This window comes from Lepisosteus platostomus, chromosome 1, assembly GCF_059453375.1.
Source record: "Lepisosteus platostomus isolate fLepPlt1 chromosome 1, fLepPlt1.hap1, whole genome shotgun sequence".
Taxonomy (NCBI): domain Eukaryota; kingdom Metazoa; phylum Chordata; class Actinopteri; order Semionotiformes; family Lepisosteidae; genus Lepisosteus; species Lepisosteus platostomus.
The window spans coordinates 55,336,542-55,359,715 of record NC_142611.1 but is presented as its reverse complement, the minus strand read 5'-3'; the positions used below and the strand labels follow the sequence as shown (position 1 = coordinate 55,359,715).

General features: G+C 37.0%; 1 protein-coding gene across 4 annotated transcripts in view; it reads right to left on the bottom strand.

The window, feature by feature from the left end:
• herc3 (HECT and RLD domain containing E3 ubiquitin protein ligase 3) overlaps window positions 1-23,150 on the bottom strand; it is a 49,430-nt gene extending 26,280 nt beyond the window's left edge. For 3 of the 4 annotated variants that reach the window (XM_088632859.1, XM_088632866.1, XM_088632880.1), the window contains exons 1-13: window positions 23,035-23,150; window positions 13,779-14,064; window positions 10,860-11,019; window positions 10,028-10,104; window positions 9,370-9,591; window positions 9,031-9,122; window positions 8,355-8,485; window positions 7,784-7,941; window positions 6,155-6,244; window positions 5,601-5,677; window positions 4,383-4,507; window positions 3,946-4,005; window positions 511-622 (exon numbers count right to left, since the gene is read on the bottom strand). In XM_088632859.1, the coding sequence (XP_088488985.1) occupies window positions 511-622; window positions 3,946-4,005; window positions 4,383-4,507; window positions 5,601-5,677; window positions 6,155-6,244; window positions 7,784-7,941; window positions 8,355-8,485; window positions 9,031-9,122; window positions 9,370-9,591; window positions 10,028-10,104; window positions 10,860-11,019; window positions 13,779-14,004 (1,530 nt within the window). In that variant the 5' untranslated portion in view covers window positions 14,005-14,064; window positions 23,035-23,150. The remainder of the gene's footprint in view (window positions 1-510; window positions 623-3,945; window positions 4,006-4,382; window positions 4,508-5,600; window positions 5,678-6,154; window positions 6,245-7,783; window positions 7,942-8,354; window positions 8,486-9,030; window positions 9,123-9,369; window positions 9,592-10,027; window positions 10,105-10,859; window positions 11,020-13,778; window positions 14,065-23,034) is intronic. The other variant, XM_088632874.1, reaches the window with a different exon arrangement.
• Window positions 23,151-23,174: the final 24 nt, after the last annotated feature.

Sequence of the window (23,174 nt, the reverse complement as noted above, 5' to 3'; positions counted from 1 at the left end):
GTGCCTATTATGGTTAGCTTTAAAGTACAGTATGAAAATGTGGGTTCATTCTAAACAAGGAAGACTTCCCTTTTTATTTGTTTCAAGGTGAGTTTTGAATGCATGGCCTACTTGCTGGTAGTAATAATACCAAGAACAATTCCTTGTGTGAAAGTATGAAAAGAAAAACAGTACATGCATACCATGAGTAACAAACAGCTGAGTGCAAAATCAAAAGACATCTATTTTCGTAGATTAGTTTTAAATTTACAGTTCATTAGAATGTGGGAATTCAAATAAAATTAATGACAATGCATCCCATTCTTCGTACATGCCCACTTTCAAGTTATAAATCATATTGTGAGAATTTCCCTGGAATTTCATCATTTCATTATAAATTATGATCTCACCTAGCTAATCCTAAGAATGAAATGTCTACCTGGAGAGCAATATAGATAAGAAAGTCACTGACAGTCAATAGTGCTAATATTTAACACTTAAAATGTTAATAAGATAAAAAGTCAGTTTTACCTGTTCTAACAACCTGGAAAATGAAGGCTTCATGAGAGTTTGAAATAACAACCTGACAGAACTCAAGTCGATCCCAGGAATTTTAGGATTGGTTTTAAAGTGTCCATCATCACTAGTCACATAAAAAGGAAAAGTGTCAAAAGTATAAAAACAAGATTTTGAAGCATTAGTATGAGTCTCATGTCTATGAAGGTGAAAGATCTGTATTTTCATAACTGGTTCCTTAAATGTCTCGGGGCTTCACAACAATACTGACATTGACAAAGAATTTCTCAGAAAAAATACAAAGTGTCATGAAAAGATACAATCACGTGTGCTGTTTATAACACAAGCTGTCAGTGATACCACACATATCAGTTCCTTGATTACTCCCATATGCATTCTCAACCATCAATAAGAAAGTGGCCAATCGGTGAAAGCCATCAGGGAACCATAAACTGCACGACTGGGTTCTCTAACATGAGTGATCATAGGATTTATGATGTAATTTCCTGTTCTCCTTGCATTCCGCAACATCTTGAGAAAAACACCAACATTCTTTTTAAGCTCGACAGATGTATGCTTGGCACAATCTCAAAGAAGGTTGTTTTATCAAAATCTTACATTCAAACTCAGTTTAAACTGATCCTTCATGATTAAAAAAGTGTATTAAAAATCACTGGTATGACCAGTTGTATGAAAAAGAAACATGGAATAGTGGAACAATATTTTGAAAATTCAATTACAGTAACAATATGCAAGTAATTTTTTCTTGCTAAGATGTGCTAATACATTTAATGTAATAATTCTTAAGAACTTAACGATTCCACTGGTTATTAAAGTTTTGAATTAATTTCATTTTGGTATTACTGTCTTACTTGTCCTTTTATATAAAAAACTGTACTTATTTTTTACCATAGAGTGAGTGTGCTACCTAATTTTTAAATGGAATTAAAAAAAAACTGCAGCAACAGAAAACAAAAACAGATATTTTTGTTTTATTCATCTATACATACAACAGTTTTAGAATGTCAGCTTGAGTTACAAATAGATGGAGCAAATGCTCACACTGCAGTGAAAATCTTTTATGTTGGTATTGCTGAAGATAATACCCTTCAAATTTAAAATATGAGATCCTTGGCTCAATTATCTATTAACTACCAAACAGACTACATGGGCTGAATGGTCTCCTCTCATCTGTAACCTTTTTCATGTTTTTGTGCTGTTTCTATCCAAAGACGAGAGGACCAATCAGCTCCTAGCTTTGTATAATTTCCTACATAAAGAGTAATGTTAAGGATGGGAGTCAGGTTCTGGGACTCAGAAATGAAGTCTGCATGCTCACATAAGAAGTATTTTGGCACATTTATTCTTCACAAATGTATATGAATCATGTTGTGAGAAAAGGTTTGTGAACCCTTTGTAATTATATAGATTTCTACATGAATGGCTCTTAAAATGTGATCTGATCTTCATCTAAGTCATAATAATAAAAAGATAGTCTTATTTAACAAACAAAACACGCAACATTTTACATTGTCATCTTTATTAAACAAATGGTTTAAACAATCAAGGTCATTGATGGAAAAAGTATGTGAACCTCTAGGTTAATGACATCTTGAAAAGTGGGTAATTAAGAGTCAGGTATTCCAATCAATGAGTCAGGTGTTCCAATCAACTCAGGTGTGGGTTTCACCTGCCCTGTCATATAAAAAAATCATACAATTTCAGTTACATGCTCTTCACAACAGAATTCTGTTGAAGTCTAATACGGCCCGATCAAAAGAGATTTCAGAGGACCTCAGAAGAGTTGTTGAAGCTCATAAGACTGGAAAGGGTTACAAAAGGATTTCTAAAGACTTGGGCCTCCATCAGTCCACAGTCAGGCAGATAGTTTACAAATGGAAGAAATTCAGCACCGTTGCTACTTTCCCTAGGAGTGGGTGTCCTACAAAGGTCAGTGCAAGGGCATGCCATACAATCCTCAAAAAGGTGACAAAGAACCCTAAGGTGACAACCCTAAGGATCTGCAGGCATCTCTTGCACTTGATAACGTCTGTGTTCATGAGTCTACCATAAGAAAAACACTGAACAAGAGTGTTGCTCATGGGAAGTTACCATGGAAGAAACCACTGCTCTCCAAAACAAACATTGCTGCCCATCTCAGGTTTGCTAAAGACCACCTGGATGTTCCACAGCACTACTGGAAAAATGTTCTGTGGACAGATGAGACAAAAGTTGAACTTTCTGGTAAATGTACATAGCGTTATGTTTAGAGAAAACAAAACACTGCATACCAACACCAAAACGTCATCCCAACTATGAAACATGGTGGAGGGAGTATAATGGTGTGGGGCTGCCTTGCTGCCTCAGGGCCTGGAGGGCATGCAATCATTGAGGGACCAATGAATTCCAAGTTCTATCAGGAAATTCTACAACAGAATGTCAGGGTGTCGGTCTGTGATCTAAAACTCAAAAGAAGTTGGGTCATGCAACATGACAATGATCCAAAACACAGGAATAAATCAACAACAGAGTAGCTCAAACAGAAGAAATTCTGTATTTTAGAATGACAAAAAAGTCCCATTGAAATGCTGTGGCATGATCTGAAGCAGGCCATTCAAGCAAGACATCCCAAAAATATACATGAACTGAAACAGTTTTGTATAGAGGAATGGGCCAAAATACCTCCTAACCACTGCGCAGGTCTCATCAGCAGCTACAGAAAGCGTTTGTTGAGGTTATTGCCAATAAAGGAGGTTCCACTTCTTACTAAATTTAAGGGTTCACATACTTTTCCCATCAATTACGTTGATTGTTTAAACCATTTGTTCAATAAAGATATGGCAATGTAAAATGTTGTGTGTGTTGTTAAATAAGACTGTTTTTATTTTATTATTAAAACTTAGATGAAGATCAGATCACATTTTAGGAGCCATTCATGCAGAAATCCATATATCCATATCACAAACGTTTTCTCACAACTGTATGTAGTATAAAACCAAAAAATTATAGACTTTTTAAATGAACGTCCATTACTTTGTAATATCAAAAGTCTCACCATTTTTGAGTTCTGCTTTAAAGAACTGTACACTAGTGGTGTGATTTCCTCTGAGATTGGCAATTTCATGCCAGTGCAGCTTGACACTTTCCCACAAAAAAAAATAATGCAGAATAAAACAGAATAAAATGAACTACACCTGTTGACACTTCTGTTTTAATACACTGTACATTGCATATTTGTATGCAATTCAAATATCTTAATGCTGTACAGTGATTAAGAAACAGAAGCAAAACCAACACAATACTGTACTTCCCATCTTTAAACACCGCTCTTGGTTTGCCTTTCCTATGCAGGGGGAGTTCACCTTACCTACACTCACTCTCCTGCCTAATTCAGAACAAACAGCAACATGCGATGAAGAGATAATATTTCTCATTAGCTACAGCACTCACCTTTGGTCTAGGAAACTTGCATTCCAACAAGCAGTGGAAGAAAGGAGAAGGATTATATCACTGAAAAAGAAAATACATTTTTACTTAACATCCACAAATGGTAAAACTCTGACAAAATGTAATTTCCTTTGTTTGACAGGATTATTATTACATGTATGAATGTTAGAAAAAGATATTAAGCAAGTCTAATTTACCCCACTCTTTGTAATTTAGGTCAGAAATGGCTTGGAATAAACTTTAATATAAGTAAAACATTACATTTGAAACATAAAACATTTAATAGTGAAATTAAATTCAATGTATTCAAAACTTCAAAATAGTTTATTGGATTATAGTACAAATTAATAAAATGTACTTAAGGATTAACAACATTAACTAGCAATAGTAAATAACAGCTTTATACGACTATATACTTAACAGCATACTGTTATCCTTACTTAACAGTGCTGGAATCACTGTTCTCTATAAGTTTTATTCGCCAAGTGTTTAAATTTTCACTGTTAATGACTGAGATACTTTTTCTGGAATTAAGAACACGGAAATCTTCAGGGGCAACAGGCGACTGTAAAGGGAGAGAAGGAAAAAAACATGAAAACAAAATGATGGCACAAATACTTCTGTAATAATTAGAAATGTATAATTATGGTGATTCTTAGTCATTGTGATAATCTTCTGAGCAGAGTACTGCAAATTTAATAAAAATACTATTCATTAATAAACACAATTCTAGAATGGGAAATGTGTTTGTGTCTTGAAAGGAAGTTACAATGTAAGCTCCTTCCTGGCAGGTTCAACCATACTGTGGAAGGTTGAGAAATTGATCTCACTTAAATGCTCTGATGTGCAAAAGTACCCTTCCTAAGATAGAAGATATGTTGTACAATTAGGAAGACATCCACAAACACAAAACATTACAGAACACTAAAACGTCTTCAAAGAAAATTACAATTAAGTTACAGTGAGATTTTACAATTATGTAAATTATTACTGGTCACTAAAACAGAGGATTTGAAACCAATTGTTTTTTTAAAATTGATAGAATACTAAAAAAAGTGGACACACTGGACTGAAGATAAAGAAGAAGAACATTTCTGACATGAGTCTTTTAACACATTCTTTTTATGATATTATAATTCCTTCAAGGTGTAATAGTAGCCAACTGGTAATGAAAAGAACTAAGTGGAAAATCTGAATACATGAGACTCGTTCAATGGTACTTATGATGTGGAAATAATATTCAAATACACCTCTGTCAGGATGATCATCTCAGGAGTTCAGTTCTGGTGGAACCCAGCCAAAATATAAGTTTATCTTTCAGGCAAAAGCCCTGTGAATTCTTCCATAATTAAGCATGCTTTAAATGAGCTTATATGCATTAATAAGCTGTTCTTAATGTTAATATCTGAACACTGGATGCTTATTGGTCAAACCCCCAAGTTTGTCCAGCGGTAAAAAGACACAGATGTTATATAATGGGTGGGACCCTATAAAACCAAAAGTAAACAGATGAATCATTTAAATCAGGCCACTATGCATCCTCAATAAGACAGGAAACAGCATCCCCCGGTGGAAGCACTGGAAAACTCTCTAAGGTGGAAGGCATGCAGGCAAAGTTAAAAGAATTGCAATATAAAAAGTTCAGTTTTCCTCCCTACCTCACAACTGGAGCACAACAAAAAGCTATGATCTCCACCACAATGAATTTGTCTAATGAAGCAACCTTCTGATTTTTCTGTTGGAAAAAAGAAATAAATTATCTGTCACGAAAAAAAATGAAAATAAAAACAAACTGAGTGGACAGATCTGTTTTAAGACAATGTGTGCCTATTACAGTGACTCTACTGCTAACTCTCAGTTAACCAGTGATTATGTTTTAATACATATATTATTGCAGCCTTTCCATTAATATTATACTGTTAATTAATGATTCTTAGTGAAGAACTTTTTATGCCATAATAACATCCTTTCAGATTTGTATGAACAAATTTGCATTCTAGAAATGCAAATCCTTCAACTACTAATATACTGTAAACTGCACCTTCTTTCATTTCCACATAACATCTGAGTCTTATAAACTTTTTTCAAGAACTTTTTTTCAAGAAATTACACAAGTGATTAGCACATGGAAATGGCAAAAATAATTTTCCTCTATAGATGCGCTTTATGATTTATTCAAGAAGCTTTTTCTGCCTATTCAATGATTCTATACCATGAGATGAGCGGCTCCAGCAACATAAGCAAAATGTGCTGCAGATTTCCCTCAACCTGCTTGGAAAATTCCTGTGTGCATTCTCACTGCCTGAAAATATTAGAAAAAAATCTTAACTGTCAGGATGTATACAATGGTGCATAACAGGCAATTAAACAGTTTTTAATCAAGAAAATGAACTTGCAACCGGCTTCACTTATTGTAATGGTTTTATAAACAGGATTAGTTTCAACGCTTACAGTACACTACTGTTTCTTGTGCAGCAACTAACTTGCCTTCAAAACACAGACATTTCCCTTCAATCTGAAATCTGCATTGACCGCAGTTCCCAAGTGAGGGTAGTGCGGAACAGGATGCATGAAAGGCACTCAGAATGTAGCGTTCATCCAGACTTACTTTCTTTTCCAGGTAATACAAAAAAAAAAATCGAGATAAAAAGATCTGTAAAATCTGATCACTTCCTTCTGCTAAAGTAGCTGAGTACTAAATTGTCCTTAAAAAACTCAGTCCACAAAAACCTTATACAAGATTGTACTGCACTGTTCTATCTTATAATTCTCAGAGGACTTTCATTTAATTTGCAGTTGAATGCATTTTAGAGAGATCTAATAATGGCAATATCTGGAGTAGAATAGTGTTTCTCTTAACCATTTGTACACCAAGACCTATATCATGAATGCATGTCAAATGCCTTTGGAACTGGACAAAATTTTTAAAAATCAGATTTTTCATCTAGATTTATGTTTTTGTAAAGACCACATCAGCTTCCTGAAAGATTCACTTTCGTAATCATTGAATGTGGCATTCCTTATTTTGACCTTTAATATCTTTCCAAGACTGTATCCAACAGAAATGCACAGCAGGGTGTTTTCAAATGGGAAAGGATTGGGAATGCAGGGGGAATTTTGTTGTCTGTATGATGAGCTAGTCTCGGAATAGAGTGTCAAGAGTAAGGGTCATGTTTGCTCTCTATATAACATTCCAGACTCTCAGTGACAAAGTAGCAGCCATTTAGAGTAGGTGACACATAGCTGCCACTATGTGCCAGCAACCCCACAGATAAGGTGGAGAAGTGGGAAATTACTTCACCAAATGAATTAAGAGGGGAATTTAGAGAGGTGTGTTTCTGCAAGGACAAAGTAAAGCACTGGGGTTATCAATCCTACTCTTACGAACAATGCCATGGAATTTTTAATGACCGTTTTTCATTTTTTTTAATGGATCTCCTATAGCACAGCAACATCTGTCATCATATTAGGTCACTGATTGGAAATTCTGGATACTTCTTTGTCTACCATATGTCTAAGATATTTGGACAGGAATTTATAGGATTTCATTGTTTCCTGTTAATATTCTTACATTCCTCTTTACTTGCTATACTAGATGTAATACATACAAAAAACTTAATCATGTTTGCATAGGCATCTATGTTTGCAAGGCTTACAATTACCAAACTAAACATGTAATTCAAAAGCATTTCCCCCTTTTAATATTTTCCTTTATTCTGTCCTCATAACAGCTGTAATAAGTAAGTGAATATCTCTTGGAGACATACAGTACTATACGTCTGGGGTACTCTTTTTGGATTGTTTAAAGAGAAACGTACTCAAAACCGTCACACAAAATCACCTGGTGAGTGAAGGCTTTCTCTGTGGTAAAAAATGCTGCTCTTTACAGGTATTGGGCTTTTAGCATTCCCCCTGCAGCCAACTCCCAGTTGTCCTTTGGTGTTGCAGCCAAAAGCATAGACCACACCCGAGGAAGGCACAAATGCTAGGGTGTGCTGTCTAGAAGAAATAAAGAATCAAACATTCCAACTTGTTTTGCCTTACTGGCATGAATCAATAAAAGGGTTATTACTAACTGCACAGATATTCAGGCAGGAAGTTATACAGCATCTCAATTACATTTCTATACTATAAGAAAAGATGACAGGATATGCATTCTAAAGAGGGTGCAATCTATTACTATTTTCTGAGAAGAGGAGGCTGGAAAACAGCCTTGTGTATATGTTTATGTTTTTTTCCCTCAACAACAGCAGCGTACTGTATATGTACAGTAGGATTATTTACTAACTTTAATACTAAATGACACATGTAATTTGAGTTATATGGTACATGACCTAATTATGTATGTCATTATGTAGTAAGCAATTCTGGTCTGATGTGTGGAAGTTCATAAAAAAGAGGAGTGTGTATACCTGCCACAGGCAATCTGAGATACTTCACTTCCCATCAGTTCAAGAACTCTTCTTGGAACTACTTCATTGTTTGTAGAATCATGTCCCAGCTGCCCCTGTGAGCCATCTCCAAATGTAAACAGACCACCATCCTGCCAAAGACGAAGAGAGAGAGATAATGCTTTTAAAAAAACAAACAGCTTCCATCCACAATGCATATCATCATCCATCACTACTGTCTGAATAATACTGTTTGAAAATGTATCTTTCACACTTCTTTGTGTGGTTACTGGACTGTTGTGGTACTTGTTCAAATGAAGAGGGAGCAGCATAAGAATTCTGCTGCAAAGGAACAAGAAGAGGTAGACTGCATGCTGAAAAATTAAAATTTGAATTATATTATACTTAATCATACTGTACCTATCGCTTCAAAGCCAAAATATTTTTCTTGATTTTTCTTAGTGTTTAGCACAGAAATAACCTCTATTTGTTCCTTTGTTTAAATTTAACATCTAAACAGAAATTTTGTTTGTTTTTTTTAAGTATTGGTCATTGGTCAACAGGGAGTGGCTTATTGGTGGTGTCTAGGTCTAAGCAAAAAAAACAAGATAGATCTCTTCAAATTCTTTCAATACAACGTTCATAAGACTAATATCGCTTCCATTTGGATACAAAATAGACAATTACAGAAATATACCTTTGTCAGGGCTGCTGTATGCTCATCTCCACAGCTGATGTAAACTACTTTCTGTGTTCTTAAAGACTTGATATGGCAAGGAACTGCACGTTCTGAAGAAAAAGCAAAATGAATATAAATATGCAGAATAATTTCAAAATAATTCAAATAATATCATTGTGAGGACTTGTTATGAATTTGGCCCATAATACTTTGTAGATTTTACTACTTTTTGGAAGTTTTTTTTACTGTATATAGTTGAGTTTTTTGAAGTTATATACAGTAAAACCGCTCTCGCGTCAGGATTAGTACTGTACATACTGTACAGGACATCAAAATCAATGGAGTAATCATTTTTACCTTGCTCATCATTGAGCCCCAGCTGTCCTGCGCTGTTCCTCCCCCAGCCAAAAACAGCCCCCGAGAGCGAGACTGCGAAGCTGTGGTCTCCCCCTGCAGCGATCTGAGCCAGAGGAATGCCGGAGAGCGACTTGAGGGGCTGGGGAGAAAGCTTACTGGGCTCTCCTTTCCCCAAGCCCAGCTGCCCATTTGAGTTCTGTCCCCACGCAAAAATCTGTCCATCTAAACAAGACAGGGGTAAGTAAAAACTGAGCTACATTTAAAACATGCATCAGAATATCCACTTTAGCTCAACTGAAACGTTCAAAATCTCTTATTCTTATACTCTTCCATGCTTCAGGTATTCATCTTTTCTAGCATTAAGGTATCAACATTTCTTTGAACCAAGAAATATAAAATGCTGAGACTCAACAAGCTCACTTCAAAGGAACAAGTAATAGGTTTATTCCATGCTGAAAAAAAGAAGAAAGAGAACACAACGTTTCGGCTGTGGAGCCTTCTTCAGGTGTGCTTCAGCTCACTTCAAAACTACTAATCAAACTCTGGTCTCATAGAGAGATAACTGATCACAACTGATCATTTTTTAATTGAAAAAGGACAATTATTTTAATGCATTTTAATCTAAGCAAAATCAGTTTGAAATGTTTTGTTTTCCTACCTTTAGAAAGGGCTAAGCAGTGCTTACTGCCACACATGACTTGAGTAATTCGGTGTTCACACAATTTTTTGATCAACCTGAAAGGGTTAAGTGGGAAGTTAAGATTGAATACAAGTCAGTGCTGTTTACAAAACCAAAAACAATACAATGCAATACAATATTAAACATTTATATAATCTTAAAGCTGAGAATTAACTTATATTTATACAGAATGGCTTTTAATTGTATTTTAATAGCAATGTCTTTGATTAGACACTCAAGTCTGATTTTTGTAACATATTCCAAAAGTCTTAACACTTCCATGTTTTAAATGTTGAATGATCAAATAATTTCCATTTTTGAGTTTTGCTCTTCTCTTCCTTTATACTTTACAGTGTGGAATTAACCTCACAAACTGAACTCTCCCTACTGAAATACTGTAGCTTCTTTGTTTATAAAACCCAGTTTGCAATAACCAACTGTTTAGGACTCAGTTGAAAAGATGCAGCCCCTATACTGCAGGGGGAGATATGATATGTCCTTCTGTTAGAGTCAGTCTGTTTGGACTTCCCACCAGACTCCACATTATTAACACCAAAGAGAGGAGCGGTACGTCTCTCAGTGACTTTCCAGTAAGCTTGCATGTGCCTGAAAGTTCCACTACTGGACTGAGCACAGAAAAAACCCAGGCCGTCCAACCCCATCAGCACACATCCAATTGTGTGCTGTCATTAGAAACCCTGGTTAAAACGATTTGGCCCAGTTTTGAACTGGAGATGCCTAAATCAGTAGATTTCAATTTTAGCATTATGTAAAAAAATACGCTACATAACCTGACAGCACGGCCACACACCTCGGAACTCTGACAGTTTCCTCAGCAGTGCCAAGACCCAACTGCCCCTCATTCCCTGCCCCCCAGGAGAAGACCTGGCCTTGCTCATTGACTGCCAGAGAGTGAGCTTCCCCACAGCACACCGCTGCAATCTTCTGAGCATCTAGGGCTCCAACCAGCTCTGCAAAAGACATACATCCAGCTAAAGTACAAGCAGTAGAATGGCACTAAAACTTATTGCTTTACACTTAATATTGGATGCTCAATAGCTAAAGGCCCATTTGGACTTTATTTTACATGCCTTTACATTCATTTACATCACAATTGTGATTCCTTTTTTTATACATTATTATTACATTAAATTATAAATAAGAAATTTAAACAAAATTCACAACATAGCTGTTACACCACAGAAAACCAGGGACTGAAATGAACAGGTGCTGTAGACATCCGCTCTTTATAGTGCATGTCTTGGAACTGACAGAGAAAAGCAAAATCCCCCCAAGACACCTAAATGCCGTACCGCAGTAACCCCAAAATATAAGTGCAACAGCGACATAAACACAAGCAGACACCGTGTGCGACATAACAACAGCCACCTGGAGGAGCAGCAGTACTTGCTACAGTACAGTACCTCCATCCATTGTTAATACCCTAATGTCAATCAGGATGACATTAATATAAAGTGATTAAAACTGTTTCCTTTACTGATTTAGTATTTTTATAAACTCAGCAAAAGAACATTGATGAATAAAGTTGCTTGCTAAACAATCTCTCATCCTAGCGTTAATCCCACATCAGCAGGGTCCGCTTGTCGGCTCGCCCATCTCCATTTGGTGGTTTGAACCAAATCTTTGAGCAATCTTTGCCATTAAATGCGACTGAGAATACTCCAACCGGGCGTCGCTCCGCCTGCCATCGGCAAGGGTAAATAGCAGTATTTCGTGTAAGAAATAGGGTCAGTATTTTGATTATACCAAACCCAGGGTGTTATTGTATTTGAAATTTTTTTTATTTCATTCTTGTCTTACTTGGCATACAAAATCCAGCATATTATGGTCAGATAGCCTTTTCAATGGCCAAATCAGTGTTGTACTGTAGGGTATGCTAGTCTGATTATGCTGGACTGAAAAAAGCAATAAAGGTTTCAAATCTGTTATTCCTGGGATATTAACCAGGCTGTAATTGCCACACCCCTTAACATGGAAGAGGTGTTAGTGGGGCCAGCAGGGGGCGCTCACCCTGTGGTCCATGTGGGTCCTAATGCCCCAGTATAGTGACGGGGACACTATACTGTAAACAGGCGCGTCCTTCGGATGAGACGTAAAACCGAGGTCCTGACTCTCTGTGGTCATTAAAAATCCCAGGGCGCTTCTCGAAAAGAGTAGGGGTGTAACCCCGGTGTCCTGGCCAAATTTCCAATTGGCCCTTACCAATCATGGCCTCCTAATAATCCCCATCTATGAATTGACTACATTACTCTGCTCTCCTCCCCACTGAGAGCTGATGTGTGGTGAGCGTTCTGGCGCACTATGGCTGCCGTCGCATCATCCAGGTGGGTCTGCACATTGGTGGTGGTGGAGGGGAGTCCCCATTACCTGTAAAGCGCTTTGAGTGGAGTGTCCAGAAAAGCGCTATATATGTGTAAGCAATTATTATTATAATTATTCATCTAGGGTTGGAAGACACACGTAATGTTTAAGTATTTAGTTGTAGTCTCTTGGTCAGAGTACTCGTCATCATGGACTTGGGTTTCACTGATATATTGGCGACACTCAGATTTGTTTGCAGCCCAAATCAGATGCTACTGTTGCAGTTCCTGTGCTTCACAAGTCTAAAATTAAAATATGGATTGGATGCAGCACAACTTTCTTCAATGTGTCAAGACTGAAGTTAGTTTCCGTTTCGCAGTGTTGGCAGCTTCAGTCTACACCCACTTGCGGTGATCAATTCTGCTGCCAACCTGCTTGTGGCTTTATAGCGTGCACCTCCTGTGCACTTCACACCACAGCAAGTTTCTAAAAAGCAACAAACGCAGCAGGAAAATGAAAATTATTTTTAACTGGACCCTTTTCTGGGGGCCATGTTCTTTTATTACTTGTATTTTATTGTTTTTGAACGAACTAGACAACAGACAATGCCTTTGTCACAAGACAGTCTTAATGAACACATGGAGAATTGTAAGAAAAAGCAAACAAATAAAAAACTAGCTCTACAAATGACATTATTGTACTGAAGTCCAGTGTTCGAGCTTTTCCTCAGGAACCCTTTTTACATCTGTTTGCTTCAATTATTTAATGGAGACACTGAGGTAAAATAAAAAAGAAGAAACGTTCTACAGACTGCATAACAGAGACAAAGAATTAAACAAAGAAGGAGCATATGGGGCTAAAGGCTCTGCTGAACAAAAGTTATTAGAATAGCAGAGAAATAAAGAAAATATTCTTAACACACTTTTTCAGTAGTACAATAGTAAAAGTGTAGCACTGCAAAAGTGGAAACAAACAAGATAAAACAGAATTAATCAAGAAAAATATATTTAGTGAGCATACTAAACATAGAAGTAAAAGACTACTCCCACATTCATCTTCATATCTGAAGTGGCACTTCCTTATTTAGAATATTTCTTTAAGGAACTTTTTATGTGCAGTGCATAGTGTCTGAAGCACCAAAACAGTTTCTAATGAAACTCCAGTTAAAAAAAAATTTGGAGAGTGAACATGTTTTTTTTCTGTGGTAATGCTGAGAAAATGTAAATTAAAAAACAGAAAGTACTTTTTATACGAACACGGAAGAAAGGCTGCATACAATGTGGATGTTTTTCAGATTGCTAGTGATAAGAACTTTAACTGAAAGATCCAGGTGAGTAAGAAGCTCTTTCTCATGTATGCTACTTAAAAAAAAACACCTTAGTTTGCCAATAGCACACTGGTCACCTACCAGGTCTGCCTCCTCCTTTTTCATGGCCCAGCTGGCCCCAGCTGTTAGAGCCACAGGAATACAAACTCCCATCATGCAACAGGAAAACTGAATGTTGTCCTCCGCAGGCAATCTCCTTCAGTCCCCTACTGCTAAACACCTTGCAGCTCCGTGGCTCGTACACAGTGGTTTCCAAGTCACCTAGGCCAAGCTGGCCTGCAGCCGTGTTGCCCCAGCACAGCATCATGCTTCAGGAATGCACTAGGCAAGGAGCCTCTCTCCACTGTCCTTGAAACAAATGAGAGATCTGAAAACGCAGAGAAACATGTGCAGAGGTTAGTAAAATTAAAGGTCGCCTTAGTTTAGAAGCCTGCACTTTGAGGATAAAGAGAAAAAGCAGTGCCATGCAATGATAAGAAACCTGGAAGTCGTTTCAATAACACAGGGTGGCTCTAATCCTGCTAATACAGCTAGAAACTCTCTCTCTCCCTGGTGACCACAATCCTTTGGAGCAACTCCAATCTGCAGCTGAAAGAGCAAGCCAAGCTGAGAGACACAGAAAACAAGTTAAAGCAGCTCAGCACCTTACAGGTGATTCCAATCACAGAAATATGGTGAAATCGTGCCTGACTGGAATCAAAAACTCGAAAGGAACTGCGAACTACTGTACAGTGTATCAGAACAGTGTACAGTACCTAGTTTAGATGCATGATGCAACCAGGTTGCCTTGATATTTATATTATATTTGAAATATTTGAAAAACTGAAAAAATGTGTTTGGTCTTGAACATGACAAATATCCCTGCCAATTCATAATGAGTCCATTATGCAAGTTAGATCCTAAAAATATCTGGGAACACAAATAGATGCAGAACTGTCTTGGAAGGCACATGTAGACTTTATTTGTAACAAAGTTCCACAGTGAATTTACTTTCTCTTCAAGTTTCAGTTGTTGTTGCTAGTACTCAGATTCTGATCATGTCTTTCAGTTCTCTGGTACAAAATGTCATAGGATGGAATAATCATCTGGTATAACAGTCTTTCTGTGCAACAAAAGCGAAGATGCAAAAGTCCAAACTTTTGGGGATGTGTTCTAAGATAGTGGGGCAGCCATTGGAGCAGAGCTTTCATAGTGCTTATTTTAAGAGTACAGTATGTGGAGAATAGCTGTTAGTATCTCCTCTGATCTCTTCTGTTCTGAATGAAGAACACCAACCGATGCCTTCAAACAGATGTTTAAGGGTCCCTCAGTGCAGACTTAACAAAACGAAGAATTCCTTTATCTCACATTCAATCAAACTACTCAATCAATGAGCTCACAATAAGGAGTACTGGTGTATGGGCTAGTGCAATCAGTGGAAAAATGAAGGGGTAACGTGTGGTTATATGGGTTTATAGTGATTTATGGGAGAAGTAAACTTATGTATGTATTTATATATGAAATATTATATTTATTTTAATGCAATATTTATTTGTACTGTTTTTATACGTTTTCTATGTGTGTGTGTAAAACACATTTTTTACAAGTATTATTGTACCATCAACAATAAACTAAACTGTTTCTATCTGGCAATAGCCTTAATACAGTCAACTCAAAACGTATTGGCACCCTTCATGAAATTGAGCAAAAATGATTGTATAAAATTAACAATACATATAATGATTAAAACGTTCTGCTCAAACGTTTGGGGAAACTACTTACCTTCATTCTAATAAAAGTCATTCTTATTTTAAAAAGTTGTTTCCTAATAGTATTTTTCTCAAATACATAGGCGTCAAAATTATCAGCATCCCCAAAGAATATTTAAAATAAAACCAAACAAAGTGGCATCTGTTATGAAATTCTATGCTTTTTAGTTGGTCTCAGTCTTCAGGAACTGTATTGCTGCCTTTCACCAGTGCCTGTTTGCCTGGGGTATAAATATGAGGTTGCACGCATGTAAAATCCCTTTGTCATCCAACACCATGGGTAAAACCAAAGAGCTTTCAGCTGAAAAGAGACAGATGGTGGTTGACCTACACAGATCAGGTAACGGATATAGAAAATACATAAATAGTTGAAAACATCACTAAGCACAGTCAGGGCAATAATCAAAACGTTTCAAAAGTCTGGAACAGGTGCAAGCTTGCCAAGAAGAGGACACAAGTGCATATTGCCCCCAAGCACAGTGAGGAAGATGGTGAGGGAGGCAAAGAAGAATCCAAGGAGCACAGTTTAGAGGAATCTTGGGGTTAAAGTTTCAAAATCAACTGACATCACCTCCATGTCAACAAGCTCTTTGGAAGGGTAGCACGAAAGAAGAGCTTACTGAACACAACCTACAAATTGCAGCACGTCAAGTTTGCCAAGCGTTATTGGAACTACAATTGGAATTGTTTTTTCTGGTCCTATGAGACCAAAATTTAACTTTTTGGCCATGCACACCATAAGCATGTTTGGCGACAAAAGAGGACTGCATACAAGGAAAAGCACCCGATACCCACAGTGAAATATGGTGGTGGATCACTGATGCTTTGGGGCTCTTTTGCTGCTAGTTGTCCAGAGGATCTTGTTAAGATCGATGGCATAATGAATTCCACTAAGTACCAGGATATTTTAGCCCAAAACCTGGTTTCTTCTGCCAGGAGGTTGAGACTTGGCTGTAGATGGACCTTTCAACAAGACAATGACCCCAAACATGCATCAAAATCAACACAGAAATGGTTGTGGGAACACAAAATCAATGTTTAGCAAAGGCCATCTCAGGCTCCGGACTTGAATCCTATTGAAAACCTGGGGTCTGAATTGAAGAGGACAGTTGACAAGTGCAAACCTAAGACTGTCAAGGATCTTGAAATGTTCTGCATGGAGGAGTGGTCCAAGATCCCTCCAAAAGTGTGCTCCAACCATGACACACTTTACAGGAAAAGGCTCAGAGATGTTATCCAGAGGAGGCTTCACCAAATATTAATTGTTGTATACGGCTTCCCTTATTTGTTTGAGCCCAAAATATGACTCACTGTATGTGTTGTTTATTTTATACATTTCATTTTTGCTCAATTTCATGAAGGGTGCAGATAATACTTGAGTCACCTGTAGATTTATAAAGTACAGTCTGAGTAAATTGTGTTAAAAAATAAGGTCAGTAATGGTATGGCTAGCTCAAGCAAATCTGAAAACTAAAGGTTAACTGCCCTTTCAAAATAAATATTTCTTTGTATGATTAATAATACCACTCATGGCATTAACACATCCTGTGCAGGTTTCTTGCCAATATACTGTGTAAGACATACTGTACTATTATCATTAACAGTTTATACAGCCAGGGCTGTTCCATTTTGCTTTATGCTCTCTGTGCTAGAAATGTGCGAGGTAATATCTCTTATGCTGAAGGGGTGCTTGATGGGCAAAAAAGTAGTTTTGCTATACTACCCAAAACATCACACGACAGCACATACAGTATACTTCTGCTTGGTAAGGGAGTTTTTCTAGCCACTGGAAGCATGGGATCCCAGATGGACACAAAGCACATAACTGTTTGGTCTATGAGATGTAAATCTAGGCTGATCTAGACTGAGTAGGTATGGTCTTCAAGTACAGTACACATCTGCTTGCAAGATGTGCAAATGGTGTTGTAAAAGCCACATTTTATATATTTGCTCAGTAGACACCCTTATCCAGGGCACTGTACAATATATAAATATATAAAGAAATTTATGTAGCAGTATATTAAACTGTACAGTACATACCAAACATCTGACAGACAGCTTTTGTATTACAAATCAAAACACAGTAACTGTAACCCGATTGAGAAACCTGCTGTTAACCTTACAGACATAAAAAGATTTAAAAATTTCTACCAAGACATTAAGCAGGCATGATTTTTTAATACAACTGTTCCATTCACAACACAACAACTAAATAAAAAGCACTGCAGAAAAGCAGTTAGTGTAGCTGACTTAAATAATAATGCAAGTGAGCCAGTGAGTGTGTACTTATTTAAAATGAATCTGTAAAGAATATAATCAATTTAAACTGCTCTGTGCTCAATTTACTTCAAAAGAGCAGAATTCATAAAATTACTTTAAGATAAAAATGTCAAGCAACTACTGTAAATGTTTAAAAAGCCCTTACTCTAAAGTTATATATATATAATTACCTAAATACTGAAGTGCTAGCCACAGTGGCAGAAAGACTTTTGTTCTTTGATGCCATCAAAGCAACTTTTTTCTTTCAGAAAACATTTTTTTTTCTGCATCACAAATAAATAGGCCAACACATGAACTTATCTAGTGCAACTAGCTATTGTACTGCATATTTAGACTTCTCTGTTTTTCATTCATGTATCCGACATTTTATTAATATACTTATCAGGCCTGTGGCTTATTCTTTAATATTCATTTGCACAACATAATTAAAAAATCAGGACATTAATATCACAAAACAATGGTGACTATAAATTATATATTATATATTACTACAAACAGAAGAGAAACTCTTCCTTTGGGCACACATTAATACTTCATAATTGAATGTAGTAATTTCTTTGCTGCTTTAGCAATCTGTTTGGTTTCATACAGTATTTGTTTTTTCTCCCTCTCGTAATGTGCTGAAATACTTTTCATACTGAAAGTGCAACACCCAGTACTGGCATTCAAGCAGCAAAAATGACCTGGCAAAAAGAGTTTACAATGTAATGGAAAAAATATCAGATACATAAGCAGCTGAACGGAGACAAACATGACTTACTGATGTACGGTATGCAGTTACAGAGTTTCAGAGTTACTGATAGTCTGTTTATTTTCAGTATTCAACCTTCAACCTTGTGTCTCAACTGACTCCCTACTAGTTGTGAATACTGTCACCTCCAGGTCACTAGCTTGAATAATTCAGCTTTTGCTTGAAGATAAAATTATTTTGATGATGATGTTTGCTTGTAGGCTTGTTGTAAACTGATCTGTTCACTTGTTGGGGGTCACACAATTGCTACACTCTGAGCCCAAAGATTGGTCATTCCCAGAAACCATTATCCCAGCATCTAAAAACCTGAAAAAAAACTTTTTTGAGAGGTTAGGCACAGGGTCACACTAGCGGCAGATACTGTTAAAGATCAGAAGCTAAAACAGAGCTGAGCCTGAGAAAAAATGTATTATATTTGCAAGTGATATTGGTGGACAAATGGGTTTAGTCTTCCCTCTAGACCAGAATGTCCAATCCAATGCCTCACTGTGGTAACCAGGGTTATCGTGTTCTTTAGGCATTTTCCCTGGATGTGACATCGGCAGAGTGGCATGTATTGAGACAAATCTGCATCCAAAGGGAAAATGATGATATTGAATCGTCCTGCGAATCATTACATCTGTATGACCAATTTTTACAGAAGCCAATTAACCTACCAGTGTGTTTTTGGGGTGTGGGAGGAAACCAGAGCACATGGCAAAAACCCACTTAGAACTGCAGGAATTGATCCCAAGACCCCCATGCTGCAAGGCAGCAATGCTAACCACTGCATCGCCTTGTCATCCTAATATGCCTATGGATCTCCAAATTACAATTTACAGGAAGGGTTATATTTGCAGAAGGAGTAACTTGCACTGATCAAGTGCAATCCTCCCAAATCCTATTTGTTCTATCTAGAACGAGTTCAAGGGAAATGCATCATCAGCTGAGATCCATCGGTTCTCACAAATTAAATCATAAGGCTCCTGCCTACATTTGACCTCGTTTTCCACTCTGAAGCTCAAATGCAATACAATATACTTGCAGTATTACTGTTCCACATTGTAGCTTTCATTGCTTTCACTGAAACCGGTAACACAATACACATTACATCTCATATTGAGCAAAATAATATATTTCTTATGGATTAAGTCTCTATTCCTAAGGAACTGACTGGCCTAAATTGATTTTACTGCAGAAAAGAAAATCAATGAGATTTTTGAAAAGCTGTGGAATTTATTCTAAACCCTTGATTTATTATTTGTTCTGGCTTGACATAGTATGATGAGCTTTATTATAGCTTTTATGTCATTAACTCTCAAAATTTAGGAGAATTGAAGAGAAGTGGTCCATCATTGCCACTTTAAACAATACAGTCATTATCACGTGACACATATTTGTACATTCAGCTCTCTTTACACCATTCCTTGTCCTTTTATGATTTTACAAAATTATTATATTATTTTCAATAGCTCCCACATTGAAAAGTGTTTTAATTTTACCACCGTTTTAGTTTGAGAATGTGATATACTGTATCTCAGACGCTGAGCAAGGCTGGGCCCAGTTATCACTGGGATGGGAGACCTCCAAGGGAAAGGAAGAAGTAAGTGGTAATGGTGGACCAGGACGTGGCTCTCTTCCCACTGGACTAGAGCTGTGAAGGACTTCCTTGAGCCAATCATTTCAGCAAATCAAGTGAATCGATTAAAGATTCCTCATTCATTTGATTAACTGTTACAATCCAGTTCAATAAAATTAATGTACTTTGGCATTATTTTTACTTATTTATTTTTGGCTATTTTTTTAACCTTGCAAAGCCAACTGTACATGACAAATAGGCTAAGGTCTTGTCAACTACACTGTCTCTATATGATACTTCCTTTAGGATTTTCACAAAAATAAAATTTTATTGTGCCCAGATGATGAATTTCTCAGATCTTCTTATTTCCATTTACTTTCAGAAAAGTGTACTTCTTGCTTAAGTCATTTGTTATTCAAATACAATATTTAGAAGTTCTGTCATTTAGTGAATCAAGCTAATTTCAGTGAATAACTATTTTAAGTGATTCAGTATATCAAATGAACATTGTTTTCAACTGATAAACTTAAATGAACCGATTCACCAAAATGAAACAAACCATCCTGCATTGTTATGGACCACAAAACACCAATGGATCCAGGAGGATAACAGAAGAGATTGTGCTGTAGAAGATGCCAACCTTCTGACAAGGTGTTAAACCAAAGGCCTGATTTAAGAGCCTTGGTGTCCTGGCCAAATTCAGCTTTGGGCTCAGATAATCTAGCCTTCCTGAATGTCCCACCTAATTCACCTAGTAAAGCACAACAGTTTTTCTCAGTTCTCCCCTTGATCTCTCAGTAGTGGACCTCTTTATTCATTATTTGCTGTTAATAATGCAGCAACCTTAATTAAAGTATACAATAAAATAATTTCGTTTTTTTGTGCTGTCAGTGTATATTCAGATTAATCTGAAATCGATACAATGGATGTTTTTATTATTTCCATGGGTTTCAGTTTGTTTCAACCTTCACAGTTCTGTTCACCCTATTGTGCATTAAGCTAAGCAGACTTGGCCTAGCAAGTACCCAGTCACATTCTGATAAGAAGCCATACTGTACAATGAATCTTACATCTAGTCTTTAAATCACAATACTACACTCTCAAACAAAAAATCAGACATGCACATACTGTATAGTAGACTTACTTGTGGAAGAAAATGTTAAGTATTAAGTCAAATTAGTAAGACCTAACACTATTCTGAGTAGACAGAAATGATGAAAGTTGAAAAAAAAATCACAAGTCAGAGTTCTTTAATGTTCAGTAAATAATGTGGCTGTAAACAGGTGATAGTTTACAAAGTATTAAACCAAACTAACCCATGACATACGAACTTTATGACATACAACATTTTTCATGACATACAACAGTGCCTTTCCCTAAATATAGGCAGATTCCCTCCAGTCCTCAAGGCTTGGTTTTGCTTAGTTACTGAGAATTCCCAGTGGTGAACTTTGTGTGCACCACTATGACATTCCCACCCCTGTCCTTCCTTCTCCCCAGCCTCCCTGCTATACTTTGGGTGTCTTTTGCAGACTCCCCTTTATTAAATACAGAGTATATTGCACATGCTCGGAGATCAGATCTGGAAAAGGCCAGTTCCAAGTGCCATGGAACCATCTAGACTCCACCCAGTTGGGGTTTGTCATTATCTAGTCAGATACCACTGTACTTGGGGCTGCTTATCTAGTGTGCAAATCGTCCAAATACCCCCAATACATATTCCCCCCAGCTAGGAATTGTCATTACACGGTGCCAGAGTGACAAGTAAAATAATCAGTCGTGACATGGTGAATAACCTACGCACACAATGATATATATGTATAAAAGTAAAAAATGGTCACGAATATCAAAACTATTAGTATCGAAGTACTGTATATTAAAAGACAAAATAAAATAACTCCAGGCATATTTAAATATGAGAGATCGAACTTATGTTTATGCTGAAGTGCTGCCGAGAGCAGATCCAGAAATATAACACTGAATGACACGGCCGATGCATTCATTCTCATTACTAAAACTGTAAAAACACAGAGATGAAGATGATGTCAGAGCATACAAAATACATCTAGATTTGCAAGATCTAAGTCTGTAAGCATGTAGCACAGACAACACAATAAACCGTAATATCTGAAGTCTTTGAGCACGTCGGAAATAAAATCAGAATGTTGCGTGACGGGTTCCTCAGAGCAAAAATACACTATTGCAGTTTCATATCGTTTGCAACCAAACATTATTAAGAAAACGACATGTAATAAATGGAGGAAAAAATCCCTTTAACTTCCAAAACTAGAGGACATGTTCATCTTATCGTTCCTGTGAATTTAGTTGGCAAAGTTGATTTAAATAATATTAAAGGGTGATTGTAATCGTAAGAGTAAAGGCAAGGCACACATGTAATATGTACAGTATATTACATGTGTGCCTTGCCTTTACTCTTACGATTGCTTAAATTCCCAAGCAAAACAACGACGATGATAATGAAAGTACGCACAAAAGATTATTACTATAGCTATCACTTCCGAAAACTTATACTACAGCGATCAACGTACTCACTTATCTTTATTAATCTCCCAAGCTGAGTCACTGAACACAAATCCAGGGAAAAAAGTTAACAAGATAACCGTCTAATGGCAGCAAGAAAGGCAGAAGCGAGGCATTAGTCTTGAGTCTTATGCCAGAGAGCTAGTCATTCACTGACGAATATCTCAGTGATGAAGAGCTAAAGATGAGAAAAGCTGTGCTATTTCGAGAAATACAAACCGCAGGACTTTGTATTTTTTCATAAATGGAAGTGCATACTGTAGCTGTGGCACAGCAAGTTAAATATTATCTGACGATAACATACGCGATTCACTGACTTCTCTATCCGTTTCAAAACCTCTTGCACTGCAGCTACATGCCGAACCTCATTTTAGAGTAAGCAGGAACTACGTTGTCCACCGTTGCATGCATGTTAACCTCCCCGGAAAAAAGGGATTAACGAGTAAAACCTTTTCTCACCTGTGAAGACTCCTCATTCCTCTCCGTTCTGTTACTCGAAACTGAACAATAACAAGGAAGTTATGATTCGGATAGAAACCAGTCGTCACGGGTCATGTGACCACAGTGTCACAATTGCCCTGACTTATCTGTTTCTTGGG